We start from the raw sequence: 21,735 nt of genomic DNA on the forward strand, positions 1-21,735 counted from the left end.
TTATACTTTAGACTACCCTCTTTGGAAAGCAAGGCATGTGTGGTCAGTAAGTGTAACATGTACATAAGTTTAGGTCCTACTTATCCATGAGTCATAGTTATAGGTCCTACACATTCTGCAAAAATAACAGGTCGGTAGATCTACCATAAATGCTACAAAAAGTCATACATCATACTAAAATTTTGAAGAAAATAATAAATAAATTTTTTTTTTTTCAAAATGATGAAAGGGAATTTATACGCTATTTAAACATGTCATGTAAAGAACTTTCTTTAATTATGATCATTTAACACACTGTTTAGAGATAAATCACATAATGATCTTATTTAAATTACCAACAATGCATTTATATTCATTAAAATGATATTACTCGTCTACCGACACACAGTTACCATTACACGTGGATAATACTGTGGATAATACTCATTTATAGACTAACCTATCGTTAAAATAATTAAAAATATTTTTTTTTATGGAAATACAACATTTTTCTATACTTTTTCTACTACTTTTCTTTGGAATTAGTATTTTAAAATGTGAATTTTATAGTTAAAAATATGTATTCTGGAATGAGAAAGAATGAGTGAAATTTTGGAATGTTTTTGGGTTCATATTTTTCTTATGAAATCCTTTGAGTATTTTGGAGTGTATTTTGGAAAAAGTCCATTTGCCACAATGATATAAAACGGGTTGGAGATTCACATGTAATTTTTTTGTAAGAAAGAAATAGTTGAACCCTGAAAACTCAAATTGATAGGTCATTTATTTCTAAGTTCTTCTTTCCACATCCCATTACTAACTGTACCTCTACTACGAAAGCAAATAGACTAAAATACCCTCTTTTGTTGCACCATGCATCCCATTACTAACTGTACCTCTATGACGAAAGAAAATAGACTAAAATACCCTCTTTTGTTGCAGCATGCAGTCACCTCTGTTCTTAAAGGTATTTTTGAGAAAACATGTTCTAAAAGTCATGTTTCATGTATCGATAAGCTTATTCAAAACATCTTGTTATAAAATTTTATTCTAGAAAGTTCCTTTTAAAACTGAAAAACTTGTTCTTCAAATCCTGGTTTAGAAATTTTATTTTAGAAACTCTGTTCTAGAAGATCTGTTTTGGTTTTGGATAATTTTTAGAATTGGTAATTCAAAATTTACCTTTTATTTAAGATTAAAATAATTATTTTAAAACATGAGAGGGTGTGGGAAGAAAAAGCCTTTATTCCGCTTTACAGTATACACACTTCTCAGTTTTTCTCATGTTAGTTAAGCTCACCTTTCAATCTGAAGCCGCCCAACAACTCCACCTTTGCTTACAAAAATGGTTCATTACAGGTTTTGCAAAATGTAAATAGTATATCTTCTAGTGCTGATTAAAATCTGTTAAAATTATAAAATAAGAAATTAAATTTATAAAAACTATTTAAAAAAATAAATTAATCATAATCTTAAAATAATGTATTAAAACGTGTTAATAATTTGTAAGTTTAATTTAGTCGGATTCTATGTAAAAAAATTAATTTGTAGTATTAATAATAAAGTTCAGGTTTATCCATTATTAATTTCATTTATGTACTGAACATTAATAATTTTCACTTGTTCCAAAAAGTTCAACTATCAATTTTGAAACCAAGAGATTTTGAAATAATTTTATTTATTTATTTATTTTGTTTAATTTAAAGTATCAATTAATAAAAAAGTGTCTCTTTTTAAAGAAAAAACGTTTTATTTAATAATCTTTCCTTCTATTAGTTTTATAAATTGTCATAATATAAATTTTGTTACGATTGTAAAACTAGAAAGAAAAAAACTAAGACTAACTTTTCTTAATAAAGTGATTAAATTCAATAATAAAACAAATAATGACATTCGCATGTAGTTAGCCCTGCATCAGATGAACAAAATATATATTATCATTACCATTACCAATTAACTAATACTATGTCACAGAATAGATCAACCTAACCACGAAGAAGAATTGTTGGTAAATTTCAGGATGAACATGAAACTTTCAACATCAAACTTTTTTTATTCACTTTATAAAGCTTCATATAAAAACCATAGGAAGTGTATAAACTTCACTCTGGAATATAGAACACAAAACAAGAAACTAGCTCTCATAAATGGAGACTCCTATCCTCCTTTTATTCTCTTTACTAACATGTAGTATAGCATGGTTTCTGTCTCCCTTCAATTGATGCTGCAAAACAAAACACCAACCACCTTCAATACTTTCTTTAGAGCATATATATATATATATACCTTAAAAAAGTGAAAACAAGAGTCAACTTGAGACCTCAAAATAGTATATATACCTGTTACAGTTGGTGGAGGCGCTGATCTTGTAGGGTATTTTGACCCCACACTTCCCAGGAAGAGCCTCAGCATTAATGGGATTGATCCCACGAACTGCACCAGCAGCAGCCTTCAAGCAGCTACAAACGGCGCGACGATCAGGGGTGGTTCTGGAACTGTTCAGGATATTCTTCACACCGGAGCAGCATGCTGGCGGAACAAACCCACCCTTTTGAAGGAACCCTATGCACTGTGCTAGGTTACCTTGAACTTGGCCACACGTCATTCCCACAGCACTGTGTGAACCCACCACCACCATGAACATCACCAGCACGCATGCAAACTTAACACTGGCCATTTTCAAAGGAAAGTAGAAATGCTTCTGAAGGTGAAATGATTGATGATGATGAGTAATTAGTGAGTTTTAAGGTTTGAGGCTGTGGTGTTTATATAAGGTTTTTCTATGGAGGTTTGAGTAGGTGGTGGTTGTGAGAATTCAATGGTTGAACATCTCGAGGGACTTGGGATGCGGTATGGCATTACTCTCTGCTAACTGTTTCTGCACTATTATCCGCTGAGTGACACTTCAATATGTCTTAGACGGCACCGAATCGAATTATCTACCTAGTCATGTTACCTTAATTTCAATTATTGAAACTGAGAGAGGCTGTTCAACTCAATCCAAGTTATTATAACATATGTTTATTTTTTAGTAATTTAATTTATTTTAATTTTGATATTTATTTTATGATTATAATTTTTTAAGGTTTTCTGTTAATAATTAAATAATATATTTTAAAAAATCTTAAAAGGTAAGAAAAAAATGTTTAATGATTACAAATTTTTCTAATTAATTTCTTTTTAAAATATATGTGCCAAAATGAAGGAGCTAAGTTAGATATTGCTTAAAAAAAGCGAAAAAATTCAATCAGAAGTTTGTTTGTTTATTTATTTTCTTATCATATTGGAAAATAAGTATATTTAAACCTTATTGAACTTTAATCCAACACACTCGATTTTGTTAAGAAGAACGTTTACTTTTAGGTATAAATATTAAGAAAAAAAGGAATCTCCAAATCTCTACCGTACATGATGGCAATAGCCATCCTTATATTATACAATATGTGAAATTGGTATTTGTGATTTAGGAACTACTTATGGGTATTTACTATCTTTGAAGGAAGTTAACAACACCCAATGGACTTTTCAAATCGAAAACGAATTAATATTCACTTCAATTAAATGAAACACTTTTAATATTTTATTTTTATTTTTATGATGAGGTCACTTTTAACTTAATTAACAGTAGAAGTAGTATTCAATATAGTTTCTTTTCCTTGTATAAGAAATGAAATGGAATAAAGTAACTTTAATAGTTTTCTTTCCATTACTTTAGAATTATTTACTATAATCATTCAATTTTTTTATTTTTCATCACATTGTAATCCTTAATTTTATTAAAACTTATTTATAATTTCTTCCATTAAGTTGATATTGATATCATTTAGAAGGTGCCAAATATATAGTATAAATAATACATGTAGTAAAGAGTTGATGTTCTATTGGATAACCCAACTATGTCGGACAATATCACCTATTATTTAGTATCATGGTGTCATTCTCAAAACGGCGTAGTAATGGAATTATACATGATAACGAAGGGTTAGTGTTAGATCGGATAATTCTGGTATAGAGAAAGGGGTTAAGAAAATTCTTGTACACTTTTATGAAGCCATTGTTTAGGCAGGTTTTTAAACTGAAATGACTTTTTTCCTTCTTTAAGCATTCCTTTTAGATGAGGTGAAAATTACCAAGGCCTCAAGTCGTCGGTAAATAAACAGTAAATTACCAAGGGTCTCATTAATGAAATTTTATAGAAATCTTATATTTAAAGAAAAATAAATATGAAATCTAAGGATAATATGATATAATAGGACTAATAAAAGTTAAATTCAGAAATATAAAAATAAAATTCACAAAATATGAATGAACAAATCAATCCCATATATGAGGTTAATAATCAATTTGTTGAATAACATAGTTAATAAATTTGAAAGAAAAAGACTAAATTATTAAGAACTTTTTGTTAATGGAGAAGTTATTAAATCAAGAAACAAAAATAAAAGAGAATCCTTTTGTAAAATTAAGAATATAATTGAAAAGAAGTTGTTACAAGATAAACCCTGATACTTATTCAAATATAAGATAAAAATAATTTTTGATAAATGTGTTACTGTTAAGACAAGATCGTCTAAAAACTCTTTATTTTGAAGTTTAACAAAAATATTTAACAAAATAGTGTGTATCAAAATGATTGTCTAGGATAACGTACTAAATGATATTTATGTCTAGAGAATATCCTAAACGTAAACAATATAGTCACTAGTACAAAAACAACGTACAATATCGAATATTTTGGGTCTTTCACGTCGATTTCGAGAATGACGTCATATCGGGAGACGTTAAAAATTCGACGTTAATTTAACGTTGAATATTGTCAATATACAACGTTAATTTAACGTCGAATTTTGTCAATATACGACGTTAATCAATTTTTATTTATTTTTTTTAATTAATTGTAATTTTTTTTACAACTCTACGAAACCTGAAAAGCAGAACTATGAACGATAAGATAGGATCAACAACAAATAACAATAACAAACAACAAACAAGTTCAATCAAACAACAACAACAAGAAAGTTCAATCAAACAACAACAAACAAGTTCAACAAAAAAAAACAACAAACAAGTTCAACAAAAAAAAAACAACAAACAAGTTCAACAAAAAAAATAACAAACAAGTTCAACAAATAAGTTCTTCAAAACGAAAACGAAAACTAACCTTCAAAAGGTGGGTTCATCGGAATAAAGTGTTGTCACCAGTGAGAGAGAAAGCAAAATGCGCTTATGAAGGACAAAAACACGAAAATAATCGGTGAAAACAAATGAAAATCATACCTTAAGTAGTTAATTAACTTTGTACCAAATGAAAGAAAGATTACGATGGTCGTCAAACTTCGTTCGAGAAAAGTTTGAGCAGAGAAGAGGGTCTCACGCGCTAAGATAAAGTGAATGAATTTTCAATCTCCCGCTCAAATTTTTATTGAATTCACTAGCTTTTTGACGTCTAATGCTGAGACATTTGACGTTTATATCCTTTTACGTCGAATTATAATTATAAACGACGTTTAATAATTGTATTTACTTACAAAATTGCCACCGGTCATTTTTAACGTTGGCTATTTAGTGGTTAGACATTCAACGCGTGACGTTATACGCTGTTTTTCTACCAGTGAGATGGTAACGGGTCATCGACAAGTGTACCGAATCGTTCAAGTAATATAAAATGAGACCAAATATCGTTGACCAAAAGACTCGTGAAATACTAAACAATTGTATGATTAACAATTCAACTAAACCAAAGAGTATAAGATTATATGCAAGTAAATAAATTGACAAAGAATTAAAGGATGAACTTTGATAGTTATAGGCACTTAGAAGATGGGAAAGGTTAGAGTTGGTATGGAGAGGCATTGCTAAGGGTAGAATTCACTGGTTTCACTCTCGTGCCCACAAAAATCATTTCTTCTCCATCAAACACTAATGTCAACCCCACTACAACGCTCAAACACAATCCCTTAGGTGAAAAAAATTAGGTTTTCTCATTAAGAGCCAATCTCTTGAACATTCAACAAACAAACCTAAATTAGGATCTAGGTTTAAGACAACCACTAGTAAAAAAAAGATTTTAACTCGCGCATTTGACACCGATTTAGTTGTATCTGAAGCAAAAACTGGCAAGGTGGCATTTTTGTAATCATCGCAAATGTATATGCCTCGGTTCAAAATGAACTAATGCCTAAAACTGACGTAGTGTCATTTCTGTAATTATCGCAAAGTTATATGCTTCGGTTAAAAAAGAACCGATGAATGAAATTGGCGCGATGACATTTTTGTAATTATCGCAAAAGTCTACGACCTCGGTTGTTTAGAGAACCGAAGCATAAAATAACTGATTTTTTTTTATTTTTTTGAGAGGGTTTAGGTAGTTGTTCTCTGTAGAACCGAGGCCATAGACCCTTATTGCCTCGGATAAAAAAATAATTGAGGTAATAACATGTGTTTAGGGTTAAATTTCGAGAACAAAGACATTTTTAAATAAAAGCTTTTTTGTTTGTGGTGTTGCGTCGTTGCTCTGTGTTCTTCCATTTTCGCAGTCATCCTCTTCAACTTTTCTTGCATTATTTTAATTTTACGTTGATTAAGTGCTTAGATATGATTTTCTTTCGTTTTGACCGATTGATTTTGTGCACAGGTGCTCTTCAGCTCTTCGAATAGACGCTTTGGGATGTTCATTTCATTTCGTTTCAACCCCAAACTCACCTTCAAGGTTAGTTTCGTTTTAAGTTTTTCATGTTTCCATTTGCTTGATTGTTCTTCATACACCATACACATCAAAACATAGGTATACGTAAAACTGAGATTATGCTCAAAAAGACTCTAAAGGAAATGAAATTTTGTATGAAGAACCAAAAAATCATGAAATCCCCTCACAAATTTTTAGCTCAAAATTCAAAGTGTAACTATTTTTAATATTTTTTTAAAGATTGAAAAAAACAAAAAGAAATTCCCGGTAAATGGAAAACAACGTTTTTTTGCATTTGTTTGTGTTTCTGGGATTTTGTCGTATGATTTATTTGATACAGAAACGATAGTTTTTTTTAAAAAAATGTACTTTAGACCGCGGTTATGGTAAAAACTAAGGCAAAAAAGGGTCTATTACCTCGGTTTTGGATCCAACCGAGACAATAGACCCTTTAATTAATTAATTTTAAGGGTCTACGACCTCGGTTCAAATTAGAATCGAGGCAACAAACCCAATTTTTTATACTACTTCGGGTTTTTTGAACCAGCAAGTCCTTACTTTTTACCTTGTCTTCGGTTGCAGAACCGCTGTCATAAACCTAGAACAATTGAGGCAATATCCCTTTGTTGCACCAGTGAACTAATGGGTCATGTTTCATTATCTTATTAACATTAGGATTTGTAGGAAAATGTACATGTTTGATGGATATGATACGACTTCATTATGCTTTAAAACATGGTGTTTGATGGATATGACACGACTTCATTATGCTCTAAAGATTATATAAATGCTTCAACAAAAAGCTTTCTTAAAACATTTTAACAAATGACTCCGAGAAGTAATATACAAGTAATAGACAAAGATGTTTTCTATTAGATTGTATATATTTTTTTCAAATTCAAATTATAAAACATTGCACTAAGTAAATAAATGTTTAAATGTTTAAATGTTTACAAGTATTTCCACTCTCATACAAATTGAGCACTCTGTGTTACAAGTAGTAAGGTTTCTTAATCACTAAAAATGAAAATATAAGAACTTGTGCGTGTGTATGGGAGTTCAATGTAATTTTTTTTGTCAAATTTTCACATGACCCGTTTTTTATACAATGTCATTGGTATTATAGCCGAACATAAAAGTGATCCATTATGATCTAGTTCTTGTGCGTTGTCTTTTAAAATAGAGTTTTTAAGAATATATGTTTGACATTTTGGATGACACTTCATTATGTTGAGACAACATCGTCTATATGGTTAAACGTTGTCATCTTTTGAAGTTTAACCAAATAAGATTAAACGAAACAATAATCTAGAATATTACAGGAAGAAACATAAGACTTAGAACCAAAATCCTCAACATAGAAAAACTTTGGTTTTTGTACCAAATTAGGTAAATTTGCCTCAAATATTACGGAAATAAGCAAAAGAAATTTCGAAATACAAAAATAGGCAAGTCGTGGGAGGCCAAACGACTTTCAATGAAAAAGTTGTGCTCCTCCTGCACGATTTCACCCTGACATCGTGGTTAAAGGTGAAATCGTGCACCCAAAAACGACTTTAGGACATGGTAATCGATCACCAGGTGTTGTAATCGATTACCACGCCTTTTTTAATATAAAAAATAAAAAAAATTGAAGTTGTAGGGCTTGATGACTTCAATAAAGGAAGTCGTGCCCCACACATCTTTACTTTTTTTTTTAATTTTTAATTTTTTTATTAATTAAAATCATTTATAATTTGTAAAAAATGTTTTTAAATGTATTTAAAATAATTAAAATTATATCTAATTAATGATTTTTTTAATATTATTAAATAAATAAATTTCATGATTTTAATTATTTTTGTAATTAAATTAAATTTCTTATAAAATAATTTCAATTAAATAATTTATTACTATAATTATTGTAATTATTTTAATTAAAAATTAAAATATATATATATATATATTTCATTATAATTTATTTTTCTGAATTTTTATTATTATAGTATATATTTTTACAAATTATAATTAATTAATAACAATTTTTTTTATTATAAAATATTTAAATTAATAAAAATATTAAATATAAACTATTTAAATTAATAAAAAAACAATTTTAATTAAAATTGTGGGGGTGTACGACTTCTTGTATTAAGTGGTGCACCCTCTTATACACTTTGACCTTTTTAGTTTTTTTTTTTATTTAAAATAATTTATAACTTTTAAATAATGTATTTAAATGTATATAAAATATTTAAAATTATATATAATTAATAATTAATTTTTTTTAATATTATTAAATAAATAAACTTCATGATTTTAATTATTTTTGTAATTAAATTAATTTTATTATGAAATTATTTTAATTAAATAATTCATAAATAATATTATTGTAGTTATGTAATTAAAAACTAAAATAAAGTTATATTTCATTATAATTTTTTTAATATAATAAATTTACTTAAAAGCATATTTATTTTTAAAAAGATTATTATAATGAAATAAAATAAATTTATGCATTTTTATTTATGTAATTACAATAATTTTGGTTATAAATTATTTAAATACATCAGTTAAAAATTATAAATCATTTTAAATAAAAAAAACTCAAAAAGTGAAGGTGTGTGGGCTGCACGACTTCAATAAAAGAAGTTGTCCACCACTACAAAAATAATGAATTTTAGGAGGGATTTTTTTCTATAGGTTTTGGAAATCCTGGATAAATTCCGACAGTTTATGCTTAAAACCGCAAGTAAATTTTTTTTTTTAAAAAAAAATTCTGGCAGTTACTAATGAAAGTCGTCCCTAAAATATAATTTTATTTTAGAATAATTTTCGTCGGTCTTTAATATTAGAAAAGTTTTTGGCGCACCTTCATTTCTAGTTCTCCAAGCCCTAATTCTCTTTCTCCTAAGCACTTTCATTTCTTCCGCTGCCTTCATCACAAGCTTTCCCTGCTTTATGTGTGTGTTCGTGTTCGTCTGCGTTGTGTCTTCCCCTGCTTGGGCTGAGCATCGTGGTTGAGGCGGCGAGGTTGAGGCAGCGAGGTCGAGGTAGCAAGGTCGAGGTGGCGAGGTTGAGGCGGCAAGGTCGAGGCAGCAAGGTCGAAGCGGCAAGGACTGTGCTGAGGCGATTTTTATCACTTTCGTCTCCCTGGTATGTTCATCTTATGTCTTCAATTTTCATCTTATCTCTTCAATCAGATTATTCTCTTTGCATTCTTTTCCTCTTGCTTGAGCCTCCATTCCTAATACTTCCTAGTTCCTCTCCTTCTACTTTTACTCCAACCTAATCTTCATCCATCTCTCTATCTATATCTTCATTTTTCACTCTAACCTAATCTTCATCGTTTCTAATGATCATTTTTCATGATTTCTATGTTTATGCCCTTTTATTTTTGCAATTCGTATTATATCAACTCTAACCTAATATTTCTGCCATGTTATTAGTGTGAAATATATGTCTGTGTCTTTGTATCACAGTGAGTTGTATATATTCATTGCATCATATCATCTTGGTGCATTTTTAGAAGGAAACATTCTATATTTTTATGGATCCGAAGTTATGGATTTATTATAGAAGAACTTATTTGCTAGGATTTATTTTTAATAGGAGACTTCACTGTCATTGTCATTCAAGTAAAATGCCTTTTGCCTTTTCTCATATTGTTCGTCCATTGATATTTTGTTCTTTTCTTATCTCTTATTTTAGCACCAAGTTAAATTTAGGAAAAAGGAAAATCTTGTATTAGATTAAATTTGAATTATAATTTGTTTTCTAACTTGAATATAGATACATGACCTATTGTTTTACTCTTTCCAGTTCACTGCAACAACATCAGCCAATTGGAGTTCCATAGTCTACGGGATTTTCTTTTCAGCCTTTGCAGCCTAACATCTTAACAACACCATTTTTGGCACTGTCTTTTCCCTTCCAGCGTGGCCTTTGAATGACTCAACTTTGAACTGCAGCAGTACGATATGGAATCTTGATCATATGCATATAATACTTTTTATTTATTGAAAATTAATATTTTGTACAGTTCTGTTTTCACTCAAAATAGTTTCTTCACTCCTCGTCATGAAATTGTTGGAATATAAATTGATTTTGTATGTTGGGCCTAAAAGATAAAAGCCAATATTAGCAAAGGCCCAAATAGCATTCTAGAAAATCCTATCTAGAAGGATTCTAGAATGTTCTACAAAAAATATATAGAGATGCTTATCCATAAGATGTCTCTAGATAAGTTTAGAATTATAGGAATGTTTTAGAAAGTTCTAGAGAATAAATTATAACCCTTAGATGAATGTTGTGGTGGCAAGATCCTAACCATTGGTTAAGGAGGTGCCATTAGTATAAATAGAGGATGATTGTATCATTTGAAAACAAGCCAAAAAAGTTTAGAAGTACTCAATACAAGCATTTCCTCTTCTCTCAAAATCTTCCAACCTCTCTCAATCTTAAAACACTTCCTTCTAGCCTTTAAAGTTTCCTCCCAACAAAGTGGTATCAAGAGCCATAAGGTCTTCGTAGAAATGGCAAATACTGGAGTTCCCTTTCAAGTCCCAATGCTCATTAAGAGCAACTATGACAATTGGAGCTTAAGGATGGTAACTCTCCTTGGTGCACATGATGTCTGGGAGGTGGTCGAGAAGGGTCACATTGAGCCAGAAAATGTAGAGAGTCTTTCTCAAGCTCAAAAGGATAGCTTGAGAGACTCAAGAAAGAGAGACAAGAAGGCTCTCTATCTAATCTATCAAGGACTAGATGAAGATACTTTTGAGAAGATTTTTGGAGTCAAATCAGCCAAGGAAGCATGGGAGAAGCTTAAGATCTCTTACAAGGGAGCAGATCAAGTCAAAAAGGTACGTCTTCAAACTTTGAGAGGAGAGTTTGAAACTTTGCATATGAAGGAAGGTGAACTAGTATCTGATTACTTTTCAAGAGTTTTAACGGTTACTAATAACCTAAAAAGAAATGGTGAGAAGCTAGATGATGTAAGAATTATGGAGAAAATTCTTAGATCATTAGATCCAAAGTTCGAACATATTGTCACCATTACCGAAGAAACAAAAGACTTGGAGGCCATGTCAATAGAGCAACTTCTTAGTTCGTTGCAAGCTTATGAAGACTTAAGATTGAAACTGTAAAATAATTCTAGAGGGCTTAATTGATCCCTCTCACAATCTTCTATTTATAAGAATAAATTGATACACAAGTACATGATAAATAGGGTAACCCTAGACACAATATAATCATGATAAATAGGGTAATCCTAGACACAATATAATCATGATAAATAGGGTAATCCTTGACACAGTATAATGATGATAAAATAGGATAAATATCCTAACACTCCCCCTCAAGCTGGAACATACAAATTGTATGTACCAAGCTTGGAACAAATAAACTCAATCCGAGGACCCCTTAATGACTTGGTCAATACATCTGCGAGTTGATCGTTTGACCCAATAAACTCAGTACATATTTCTTTGGTCAACAACTTTTCACGAACAAAATGACAATAAATTTCTATATGTTTAGTCCTCTCGTGAAACACTGGATTTGATGCAATGTGGAGAGTAGCTTGATTGTTGCAATACATCTTCATAGTATGGATGCCACAAAATTTAACCTCTTGAAGGAATTGTTTCACCCATATAAGTTCACATGTTAGTGATGCCATTGCCCTATACTCAACTTCCGCGGTTGATCGAGCTACTACATTTTGTTTCTTACTTTTCCATGAAATAATGTTTCCTCCCAAAAAAACACAATATCCTGTAGTAGACCGTCTATCAATATGTGAACCTGCCCAATCTGCATCACAATACCCAGAGACCTGAATGCTTATTTTATCTTCATATAACAATCCTTGCCCGGGAGCCTTCTTTACATACCTTAGAATGCGAATGAGAGCATTCCAATGGTCAACACATGGAGCCTGCATGAACTGACTAACCACTCCAACTACAAAGGATAGATCTGGCCTTGTAATAGTGAGATAAATCAGTTTTCCAACCAGCCTCCTATACCTCTCTGGATCGGAGAATAATTCACCTTCTTCTGTCCTTAATTTCTGGTTTGGGTCCATGGGACTGTCTACCAGTCTACAATCAATCATGCTTGTTTCTTGTAATATATCAAGAGCATACTTCCTTTGGGAGATTACAACTCCATCTTTCTTTTGATTGCGCTACTTCAATGCCTAAGAAGTATTTGAGACTTCCAAGATCATTGGTTTGAAAATGTCTACACAAGTACTCTTTTAGTTGAGATATTCCAACAACATCATTTCCTGTAATGACAATATCATCAACATATACTATTAAGGAAACACATTTCCCGAGAGAAGAATGACAATAAAAAACTGAATGGTCTGCTTCACTGCGTTTTAACCAAAATTTTTGAACAATGGAGCTAAACTTTCCAAACCAAACACGGGGGATTGCTTGAGGCCATATAGAGATCGATGCAATTTGCGTACCACACCAGACTCCCCCTGAGCAACAAACCCAGGAGGTTGCTCCATATAAACTTCTTCCTCAAGATCACCATGTAGGAAGGCATTCTTGATATCCAATTGATGAAGTGACCAGTGACGAATGGCTGCCATGGCAAAGAAGAGACGAATAGTAGTCATCTTGGCTACAAGAGAGAAAGTGTCACAATAATCAAGACCATAAGCCTGAGTGTAACCTTTTGCAACAACCCGAGCTTTGAGCCGATCAATTTCACCATCAGGGCCAACTTTAACTGCATACACCCATCGACAACCAACCGCCTTTTTTCTTGGGGGAAGGAGCACCAGCTCCCAAGTATTACTGTGGTCAAGAGCCTACATTTCTACAATCATAGCTTGTCGCCATCCAGGATGATAAAGTGCTTCTTTCACATTCTTCGGTATAACAACAGAGGACAATGAGGATAAAAGAGAAAAATAGGAGGGCGACAATCGATGATAGCTTAGAAAATTATAAATGGGATAAGGCTTTCGAGTGGAACGAGTACCTTTTTTGAGGACAATAGGCCATGCTGAATCATTTGCACCAAGAGGCGTGGGAGGAGGTGACGAGGGAGAAGAATCTGAAGTAGGAGATTCACCATTGTCTTGGAGAGGTGGACTATCCATTGGGGCCTGTGTGGGATGATCTCAGTATGTGGAGAAACATGTGTAGAAGGATTGTGATCAAGACTTGGAATGACAGAGACAGTGGAGCTATTTGACTCAGCCATTGGAATAGGAAGGACCTGCTGGAGGATAGAAACATCCTGAATAGATGGAGAGAAGTAAGGAGTCTATTCAAAGAATGTGACATTGGCAGACATGTAATACTTCTTAGTTTCAGGAGAGTAACACCGGTATCCTTTTTGAAGTCGAGAATAGCCTAAGAAGACACATTTGAGAGCGCGAGCGGAGAGTTTGTCTAGATCTGAAGACATGTCATGAACAAAACATACACAGCCAAACACTCGGGGAGATGTATGAAAGAGAGGATCATTAGGAAACAAAATGGAGAAAGGGACTTTATTATCAAGAGAGGAGGAGGGCATCCTATTAATAAGATAACATGCAGTTAAGATGGCATCCCCCCAATGATGGACAGGAATATGGGCACCAAGCAAAAGGGTACGAGCAGTTTCAACCAAGTGTCTATTTTTTCGTTTTGCTATACCATTTTGCTGTGGTGTATGAGGACAAGTAGACTGATGTAAGATACCATGGGAACTCAAGATGGGAGAAAAGGAGGATGAGAAATACTCTTTTGCATTATCACTTCTTAATATTTTGATTACTTGACCAAATTGATTCTTGATTTCATTCAAAAAGGATGTAAAGATAGCTAACAATTCAGAACGATTTTTCATAAGATAAACCCAAGTACATCTTGAATATTCATCAATAAAGGTAACAAAATATCTATAACCAAAGGAGGAGATACGACTAGGTCCCCATATATCAGAATGGATGATGGAAAAACTAGAATTACATATTGATTGAGACCTTTTAGAAAAGGAAGATCTAACATGTTTTCCTAATTGACATGACTCACATTCTAAGGTTTGGAGACCATTAAGTTTAGCACTTTAGGATTAGGAGCAGCAACACAGGACACCCTTGGACGAGATCCAAAATGGTATAATCCGCCAGCTTCATATCCTTCTCCAATCTGTCTCCCCGAACCACGCTCCTGTATAACAAAAGATTTATGATCAAAGGTTATTGAACAATTTAACATTTTAGTCAACTGGCTTAAGGAAATTAAATTAAAAGGACAATTAGGGACAAAAGGGACTGAGTTGAGATTGAGGGAGGGAAACAAAGAAACATGACCGACTCCTTTAGAAGAAGTTTTAGATCCATTTGCAAGGGTTATGAAATGAGGTTTTTCTCGAAAGGAAATAGATGAGAACAAAAAGGTATTACCAAAAATGTGTTCAGAAGCACCTGAGTCAATTACCCATGAATTTTGACCTTCCATAGATTGAGAAACGCAGGCTGTTAATGTATTGGGAGATTGAGATGGTTGTGCCAAGCTGTTAGACTTTAACCTTAAATACTCTTGATATTCATCCTCAGAAAACATAGAAGTGGAATTTTTAGTCTTCGAAGTGAAAGTTTCAGTCTTCGAAATATTGGCGGTTTTGGAAGGGAAACCATGTAAAGAGTAGCAATTCTCTTGAGTATGACCCATCCTTTTACAATATGTGCATTGAGGACGTTGAATATCGTTGGCATAAATGCTTTGGGCTTTTTTCCAAAAGGAGTGACAAGTTTTGAAAGCCCTCAAAGATACAAGAAGTTTGGGTTCCACTGATTGCCATAACAGGGCACACAACTGGAAATCTGCTTATTTCCAATGATCAGCTTTTTCAGTAGGCACATAGCTTCCATCTCGCTCAAGGTGGTCATAATGCCCTTAGCCAAGGAATCACATTTCAACGGCAGCAGACCATGATAGATAATTTTTTCCATTTAGCTTCTCGGAGGTAATTGATGGACTTCCGGAGAAGGAAAGAGTACTTCCAGACGCCATTTTTGAAGAAGACGAATAGTACTAGCGAGGAACAAGAAAAACCTAAGGGTTTAGACGAAGGAAACTGTGACAATGATGGACGACGGTGGCCAGCAACGGTGGGCGGTGGCCGGCACGACGGTGGTCGGTGGTGGATGGTGGCCGGCGGCGGGCAGCGGCGGACGGCGGCGGGCGACGAAGAACTGTGGCGTCGGACAAATATATATATACATTACGAGACAGAAACCAGAGCGGGATCGACCCGCTCTAATACCAACTTAAGATTGAAACTGTAAAATAATTATAGAGGGCTTAATTGATCCCTCTCACAATCTTCTATTTATAAGAATAAATTGATACACAAGTACATGATAAATAGGGTAACCCTAGACACAATATAATCATGATAAATAGGGTAATCCTAGACACAATATAATCATGATAAATAGGGTAACCCTTGACACATCATAATGATGATAAAATAGGATAAATATCCTAACATGAAGAAAAGAAAAAGCAGAAGGAAGAGATCATGGAGCAATTCCTGAAGGCACACATTGATTCAAGAAAAGAAGAAAATACACAACCAATCAAGGCGAAGTTATAGTCAAAAACAAGGATGAGGGCGTGCATATGGACGTGGACAAGGACGAAGGCCTAACAACAATAACCAAAGAGGAGGAAGCTCTAACAGAGGTCGTGGGAGAGGAAATCCGAATTCAAGGTATGAAAAGACATGAATCAAGAGTTACAATTGTGATAAGTTTGGACATTATGCTTCTGAATGTAGAGTCCCTAACAAAAATAAAGTCGAAGAGAAAGCCAATTATGCTGAAGAAAGGTGTCAAGAAGATGGTACCTTGCTATTGGCTTACAAGGGCCAAGATAGAGGCGAGGATAAAGGGAAAGGTGTCAAGAAGATGGTACCTTGCTATTGACAATGGAGCTTGATGAGGGAAACGTGGCTTTTGGAGATGAATCAAAGGTGGCAGTGAAAGGAAAAGGTAATGTCCTCATTCGACTAAAGAATGGAGAACATCAATTTATTTCCAACGTATATTATGTGCCAAGCATGAAGAGCAACATCTTGAGCTTAGGACAACTCTTAGAGAAATGTTATGATATTCAACTTAAGAATAATAACCTTTTTATAAGAGATAACACAAGTAGGTTCATTACAAAGGTGCCAATGACAAGAAATAGAATGTTCGTGCTCAACTTTCAAAGTGATGGCCCACAATGTCTCAAGATGTGCTACAAAGACCAATCATGGCTTTGGCATCTTCGATTTGGCCATCTTAATTTTAAAGGATTAGAGTTGCTCTTCAAGAAAGCAATGGTGAGAGGACTGCCTTATATTACTCACCCCAACCAAGTTTGTGAAGGATGTCTACTTTGAAAACAATTTCGATTGAGTTTCCCAAATGAGTCGGACTCAAGAGCTCAAAAGCCATTAGAACTCATACACACAGATGTGTGCGGACCAATTAAGCCAAGATCACTCGGTAAGAGTAATTATTTGCTTCTCTTCATTGATGATTTTTCAAGAAAAACATGGGTATATTTCTTAAAAGAAAAATCAAAAGTGTTTGAGAACTTCAAGAAGTTTAAAGCCCATGTTGAGAAGGAAAGTGGCCTTATGATCAAAGCCTTGAGATCCGATAGTGGAGGAGAGTTCACATCAAAAGAGTTTTAGAAGTATTGTGAAGATAATGGTATCAGACGACAGTTGACAGTGCCAAGATCCCCTCAACAAAATGGAGTGGCGGAAAGGAAGAATAGAACAATCCTAGAGATGGCAAGGAGCATGCTTAAAAGCAAGAGACTTCCAAAGGATTTTTGGGCTGAAGCCGTTGCATGTGCAGTCTATCTGACCAACCGCTCTCCAACAAGAAGCGTTAGTGGAAAAACACCACAAGAAGCATGGAGCGGAAGAAAGCCAGGTATATCTCATCTTAGAGTCTTTGGAAGTATAGCTCATGTGCATGTACCAAATGAGAAACGAAGTAAGCTTGACGACAAAAGTGAAAAATACATCTTCATTGGTTACGACGCCAACTCCAAAGGGTACAAACTCTACAATCCTAGTACAAGGAAAACAGTCATCCGTCGGAATGTAGTGTTTGATGAAGAAGGAGAATGGGATTGGTCGATAAATTGTGAGGACCATACCTTTTTCCCATGCGTTGAAGAAGATGAAGTGGAACAACAACAACAATCGGAAGAGGCGCTTGCTACTCTACCCATTTCACCAAATACAACCATTCAAGATTATGAAAGCTCAAGTGAAAGAATGCCACGTTTTCGAAGTCTCCAAGAAATTTATGAGGTAACTGAAAATCTAGACAATGTTACCTTATTCTGTCTATTTGCAGACTGTGAGCCCATGAACTTCCAAGAAGCAATTGAAAAGAAGAGTTGGAGAAATGCAATGGATGAAGAGATCAAGGCAATAAAGAAGAATGATACTTGGGAGCTAGTCTCACTTCCAAAAGGGCACAATGCAATTGGTGTCAAGTGGGTTTACAGAGCAAAGAAGGACTCCAAAGGAGAAGTTCAGAGATACAAAGCAAGATTGGTGGCAAAGGACTACAGTCAAAGGGTTGGCATCGACTATGACGAGGTATTTGCTCCAATTGCTCGACTAGAAACTGTAAGACTTATTATATCATTAGCAGCTTAAAATAATTGGAAGATACATCAAATGGATGTCAAATCCGCCTTCTTAAATAGAGCTCTTGAAGAAGAAGTCTACATTGAGCAGCCACAAGGATATGAAGTCAAAGGTGAAGAAGATAAAGTCTTGAAATTAAAGAAGGCTCTTTATTGGTTGAAACAAGCCCCGAGAGCTTGGAATGTTCGGATTGACAAGTACTTCAAAGAAGCGAATTTCAGCAAGTGTCCATATGAGCATGCACTCTATATCAAAGCTCAAGGTAAAGATATCTTGATTGTATGTCGATGACTTGATTTTTAGCAGGAACAATCCAAGCATGTTTGAAGAATTCAAGAAGGATATGACAATGGAATTTGAAATGACCGACATGGGGCTTATGTCATATTATCTCGGAATTGAAGTAAAACAAGGAAACAAAGGAATTTTTATTACTCAAGAAAGCTATGCCAAAGACCTCCTCAAGAAGTTCAAGATGGATGATGCTAATCCAGTTGGTACTCCTATGGAATGCGGCATCAAGTTGAATAAGGATGAAGAGGGAAAAAAAGTGGATCCAACCCTCTATAAAAGTCTTGTTGGAAGTTTGCGCTATTTAACTTGTACAAGACCAGACATTCTTTATGTCGTTGGAGTCGTGAGTCAGTACATGGAAGCTCCAACAACTACTCACTTCAAGTCTACGAAGAGGATTCTTCGATATATCCAAGGTACGGCAAGCTATGGCATATACTACTCCATTTCTAACGATTACAAGCTTGTTGGATATAATGATAGCGATTGGAGTGGAGATATGGATGACCGAAAGAGCACAAGCGGATTTGTGTTCTACATGGGAGACACAGCCTTTACTTGAATGTCCAAGAAGCAGCCTATTGTCACTTTGTCTACATGTGAAGCAGAGTATGTAGCTGCAACTTCATGTGTTTGCCATGTTGTTTGGCTACACAACCTATTGAAGGAGTTAAGCTTGCCACAAGTGGAGCCAACAAAGATTTTCGTAGACAACAAGTCGGCAATAGCATTAGCAAAAAACCCAGTCTTCCATGATCGAAGTAAGCACATCCACACCCGTTACCATTACATTAGAGAATGCATCAGCAACAAGGATGTGCAAATGGAATATGTGAAGACACATGATCAAGTAGCAGATATCTTCACCAAACCGCTGAAAGAAGGAAGTCTTTATGAAGTTGAGAACTTTGCTTGGAGTACAAAATCAAGTTTAAGAGGGGGTGTTGGAATATAAATTGATTTTGTATGTTGGGCCTAAAAGATAAAAGCCCAATATTAGCAAAGGCCCAAATAGCATTCTAGAAAATCCTATCTAGAAGGATTCTAGAATGTTCTACAAAAATATCTAGAGATGCTTATCTATAAGATGTCTCTAGATAAGTTTAGAATTATAGGAATGTTTTAGAAAGTTCTAGAGAATAAATTATAACCCTTAGATGAATGTTGTGGTGGCAAGATCCTACCCATTGGTTAAGGAGGTGTCATTAGTATAAATAGGGGATGATTGTATCATTTGAAAACAAGCCAAAAAAGTTTAGAAGCACTCAATACAAGCCTTTCCTCTTCTCTCAAAATCTTCCAACCTCTCTCAATTTTAAAACACTTCCTTCTAGCATTTAAAGTTTCCTCCCAACAGAAATATAATGTAATTACCGAGCAAATTCTATAATGATACTTGATTCCATTCCTTAACTGTAACATCGAAATTGAGACCGTGTATTTCCAGAACTGAAATAGAGAGCAAATTCTATAATGGTTTCACACTTCTTAGGACTGCATTTTTATTTTGTTGTGTTTTATTTTTTATTTGTAGTTGCTGATTTGTTTATGTATGCTTTGCCTGAAGTCAATGATGGTTTTGTCTTTAAGTTATAAGTTTTCTGGTATTAGTTTTTTTGTATCTTCACACTTGAGAGTAAATTTTGAGATTTGAGCATATATTATATATGAGTATTAGGAACTATTTGTTTGCATTGTGCCTGCTTTGTTTGGTTTAGTTGCTGCTATCTTGGAGACTGATTGATATAGGATGTCAAAACTGTGAGTTGTCAATATTAGCATCATATTGTGTTGTTATATGGTTTGGTATTGTGACATGGTCTTCTTTTAACTCATATCCACCATTTTAGCATTGCAAGGGTTAATGGGTAGACAATAGACTTAATGGTAAACAATAGACTTAATGTCTCTGAAGCAAATTACCTAAAAAAGTCATGGATAACTTATAATTGAAATGACTACACCTCTTGTACTCAGAATATATATATATATATATATATATATATATATATATATATATATATATATATATATATATATATATATATATATATATATATATATATATATATATATATATATATATATATATATATATATATATATATATATGAAAATCAATCAGTGTTATCCTTGACTACTGTGAATGAACTAGATATTGTAAAGATAAAGAAATAAAAATACTGGTGTGTACATGAAAACTAAACTTGAATCAACATCATCCTAGGATTGCTATTCCACTTTCTCCGTAACCAACTAGAGCAAAAAAACAAAACAAAATAAAAGGGATACCTGTGTTTTTTGGGAGTTAAAGCCCCGACAATGCGAAAAAAACCTCTGGAAAAATTACAGATTTTTGTAGCCCTACAATTTTAATTAAAATTGCTTTTTATTAATTTAAATAGTTTATATGTAATATTTTTATTAATTTAAATAGTATATAATGAAAAAAATTGTTATTAATTAATTATGATTTGTAAAAAAATATAATTTAATAATAAAAATTTAAAAAAGTAAATTATAATGAAATATATTTTATTTTGAATTTTTAATTAAATAATTACAATAATATAGTTATAAATTATTTAATTGAAATTATTTTATAAGAAATTTAATTTAACTAAAAAAATAATTAAAATCATGAAATTTATTTATTTAATAATATTACAAAAAATTAATTATTAATTAGATATAATTTTAATTATTTTAAATACATATAAAAACATTTTTAAAATTATAAATGATTTTAATTAATAAAAAATTAAAAATTAAATAAAAGTAAAGATGTGTGGGGGGTGCACGACTTCCCTTATTGAAGTTGTCAACCCCATACGACTTCAATTTTTTTTAATGAAAAAGGCGTGGTAATCGATTACAACACGTGGTAATCGATTACCATGTCCTAAAGTCATTTTTGGAATGCACGACTTCACCTTTGACCATGGTGTCAGGGTGAAGTCATGCAGGGGGCACAACTTCTTCATTGAAAGTCGTCTAGGTCTCTCACGACTTGCTTTTCAAAATTTTTTGCCTACTTTCGTAATATCTGAGGCAAATTTGCCTAGTTTGGTACAAAAGCCGAAAAGCTTTAAAATACGAAAACATTC

At 33.0% G+C, this 21,735-nt stretch overlaps 1 protein-coding gene and 1 pseudogene across 1 annotated transcript; one reads left to right on the plus strand and one right to left on the minus strand.

The window, feature by feature from the left end:
* Positions 1–2,006: 2,006 nt before the first annotated feature.
* On the minus strand, positions 2,007–2,724 carry LOC148190928 (non-specific lipid-transfer protein 1). Its single transcript, XM_088102265.1, has 2 exons — positions 2,319–2,724; positions 2,007–2,203 (listed from the first exon to the last, which is right to left on the minus strand). Exons 1-2 carry the CDS (start codon positions 2,654–2,656, stop codon positions 2,194–2,196), a joined length of 348 nt encoding a protein of 115 aa, XP_087958391.1. The 5' UTR covers positions 2,657–2,724; the 3' UTR covers positions 2,007–2,193.
* Positions 2,725–11,009: 8,285 nt separating this feature from the next.
* LOC148190929 (uncharacterized) lies at positions 11,010–16,611 on the plus strand (annotated as a pseudogene).
* Positions 16,612–21,735: the final 5,124 nt, after the last annotated feature.

This window comes from Vigna umbellata, chromosome 11 (assembly GCF_029865625.1).
Source record: "Vigna umbellata cultivar VRB3 chromosome 11, Vumbellata_1.0, whole genome shotgun sequence".
Taxonomy (NCBI): Eukaryota; Viridiplantae; Streptophyta; class Magnoliopsida; order Fabales; family Fabaceae; genus Vigna; species Vigna umbellata.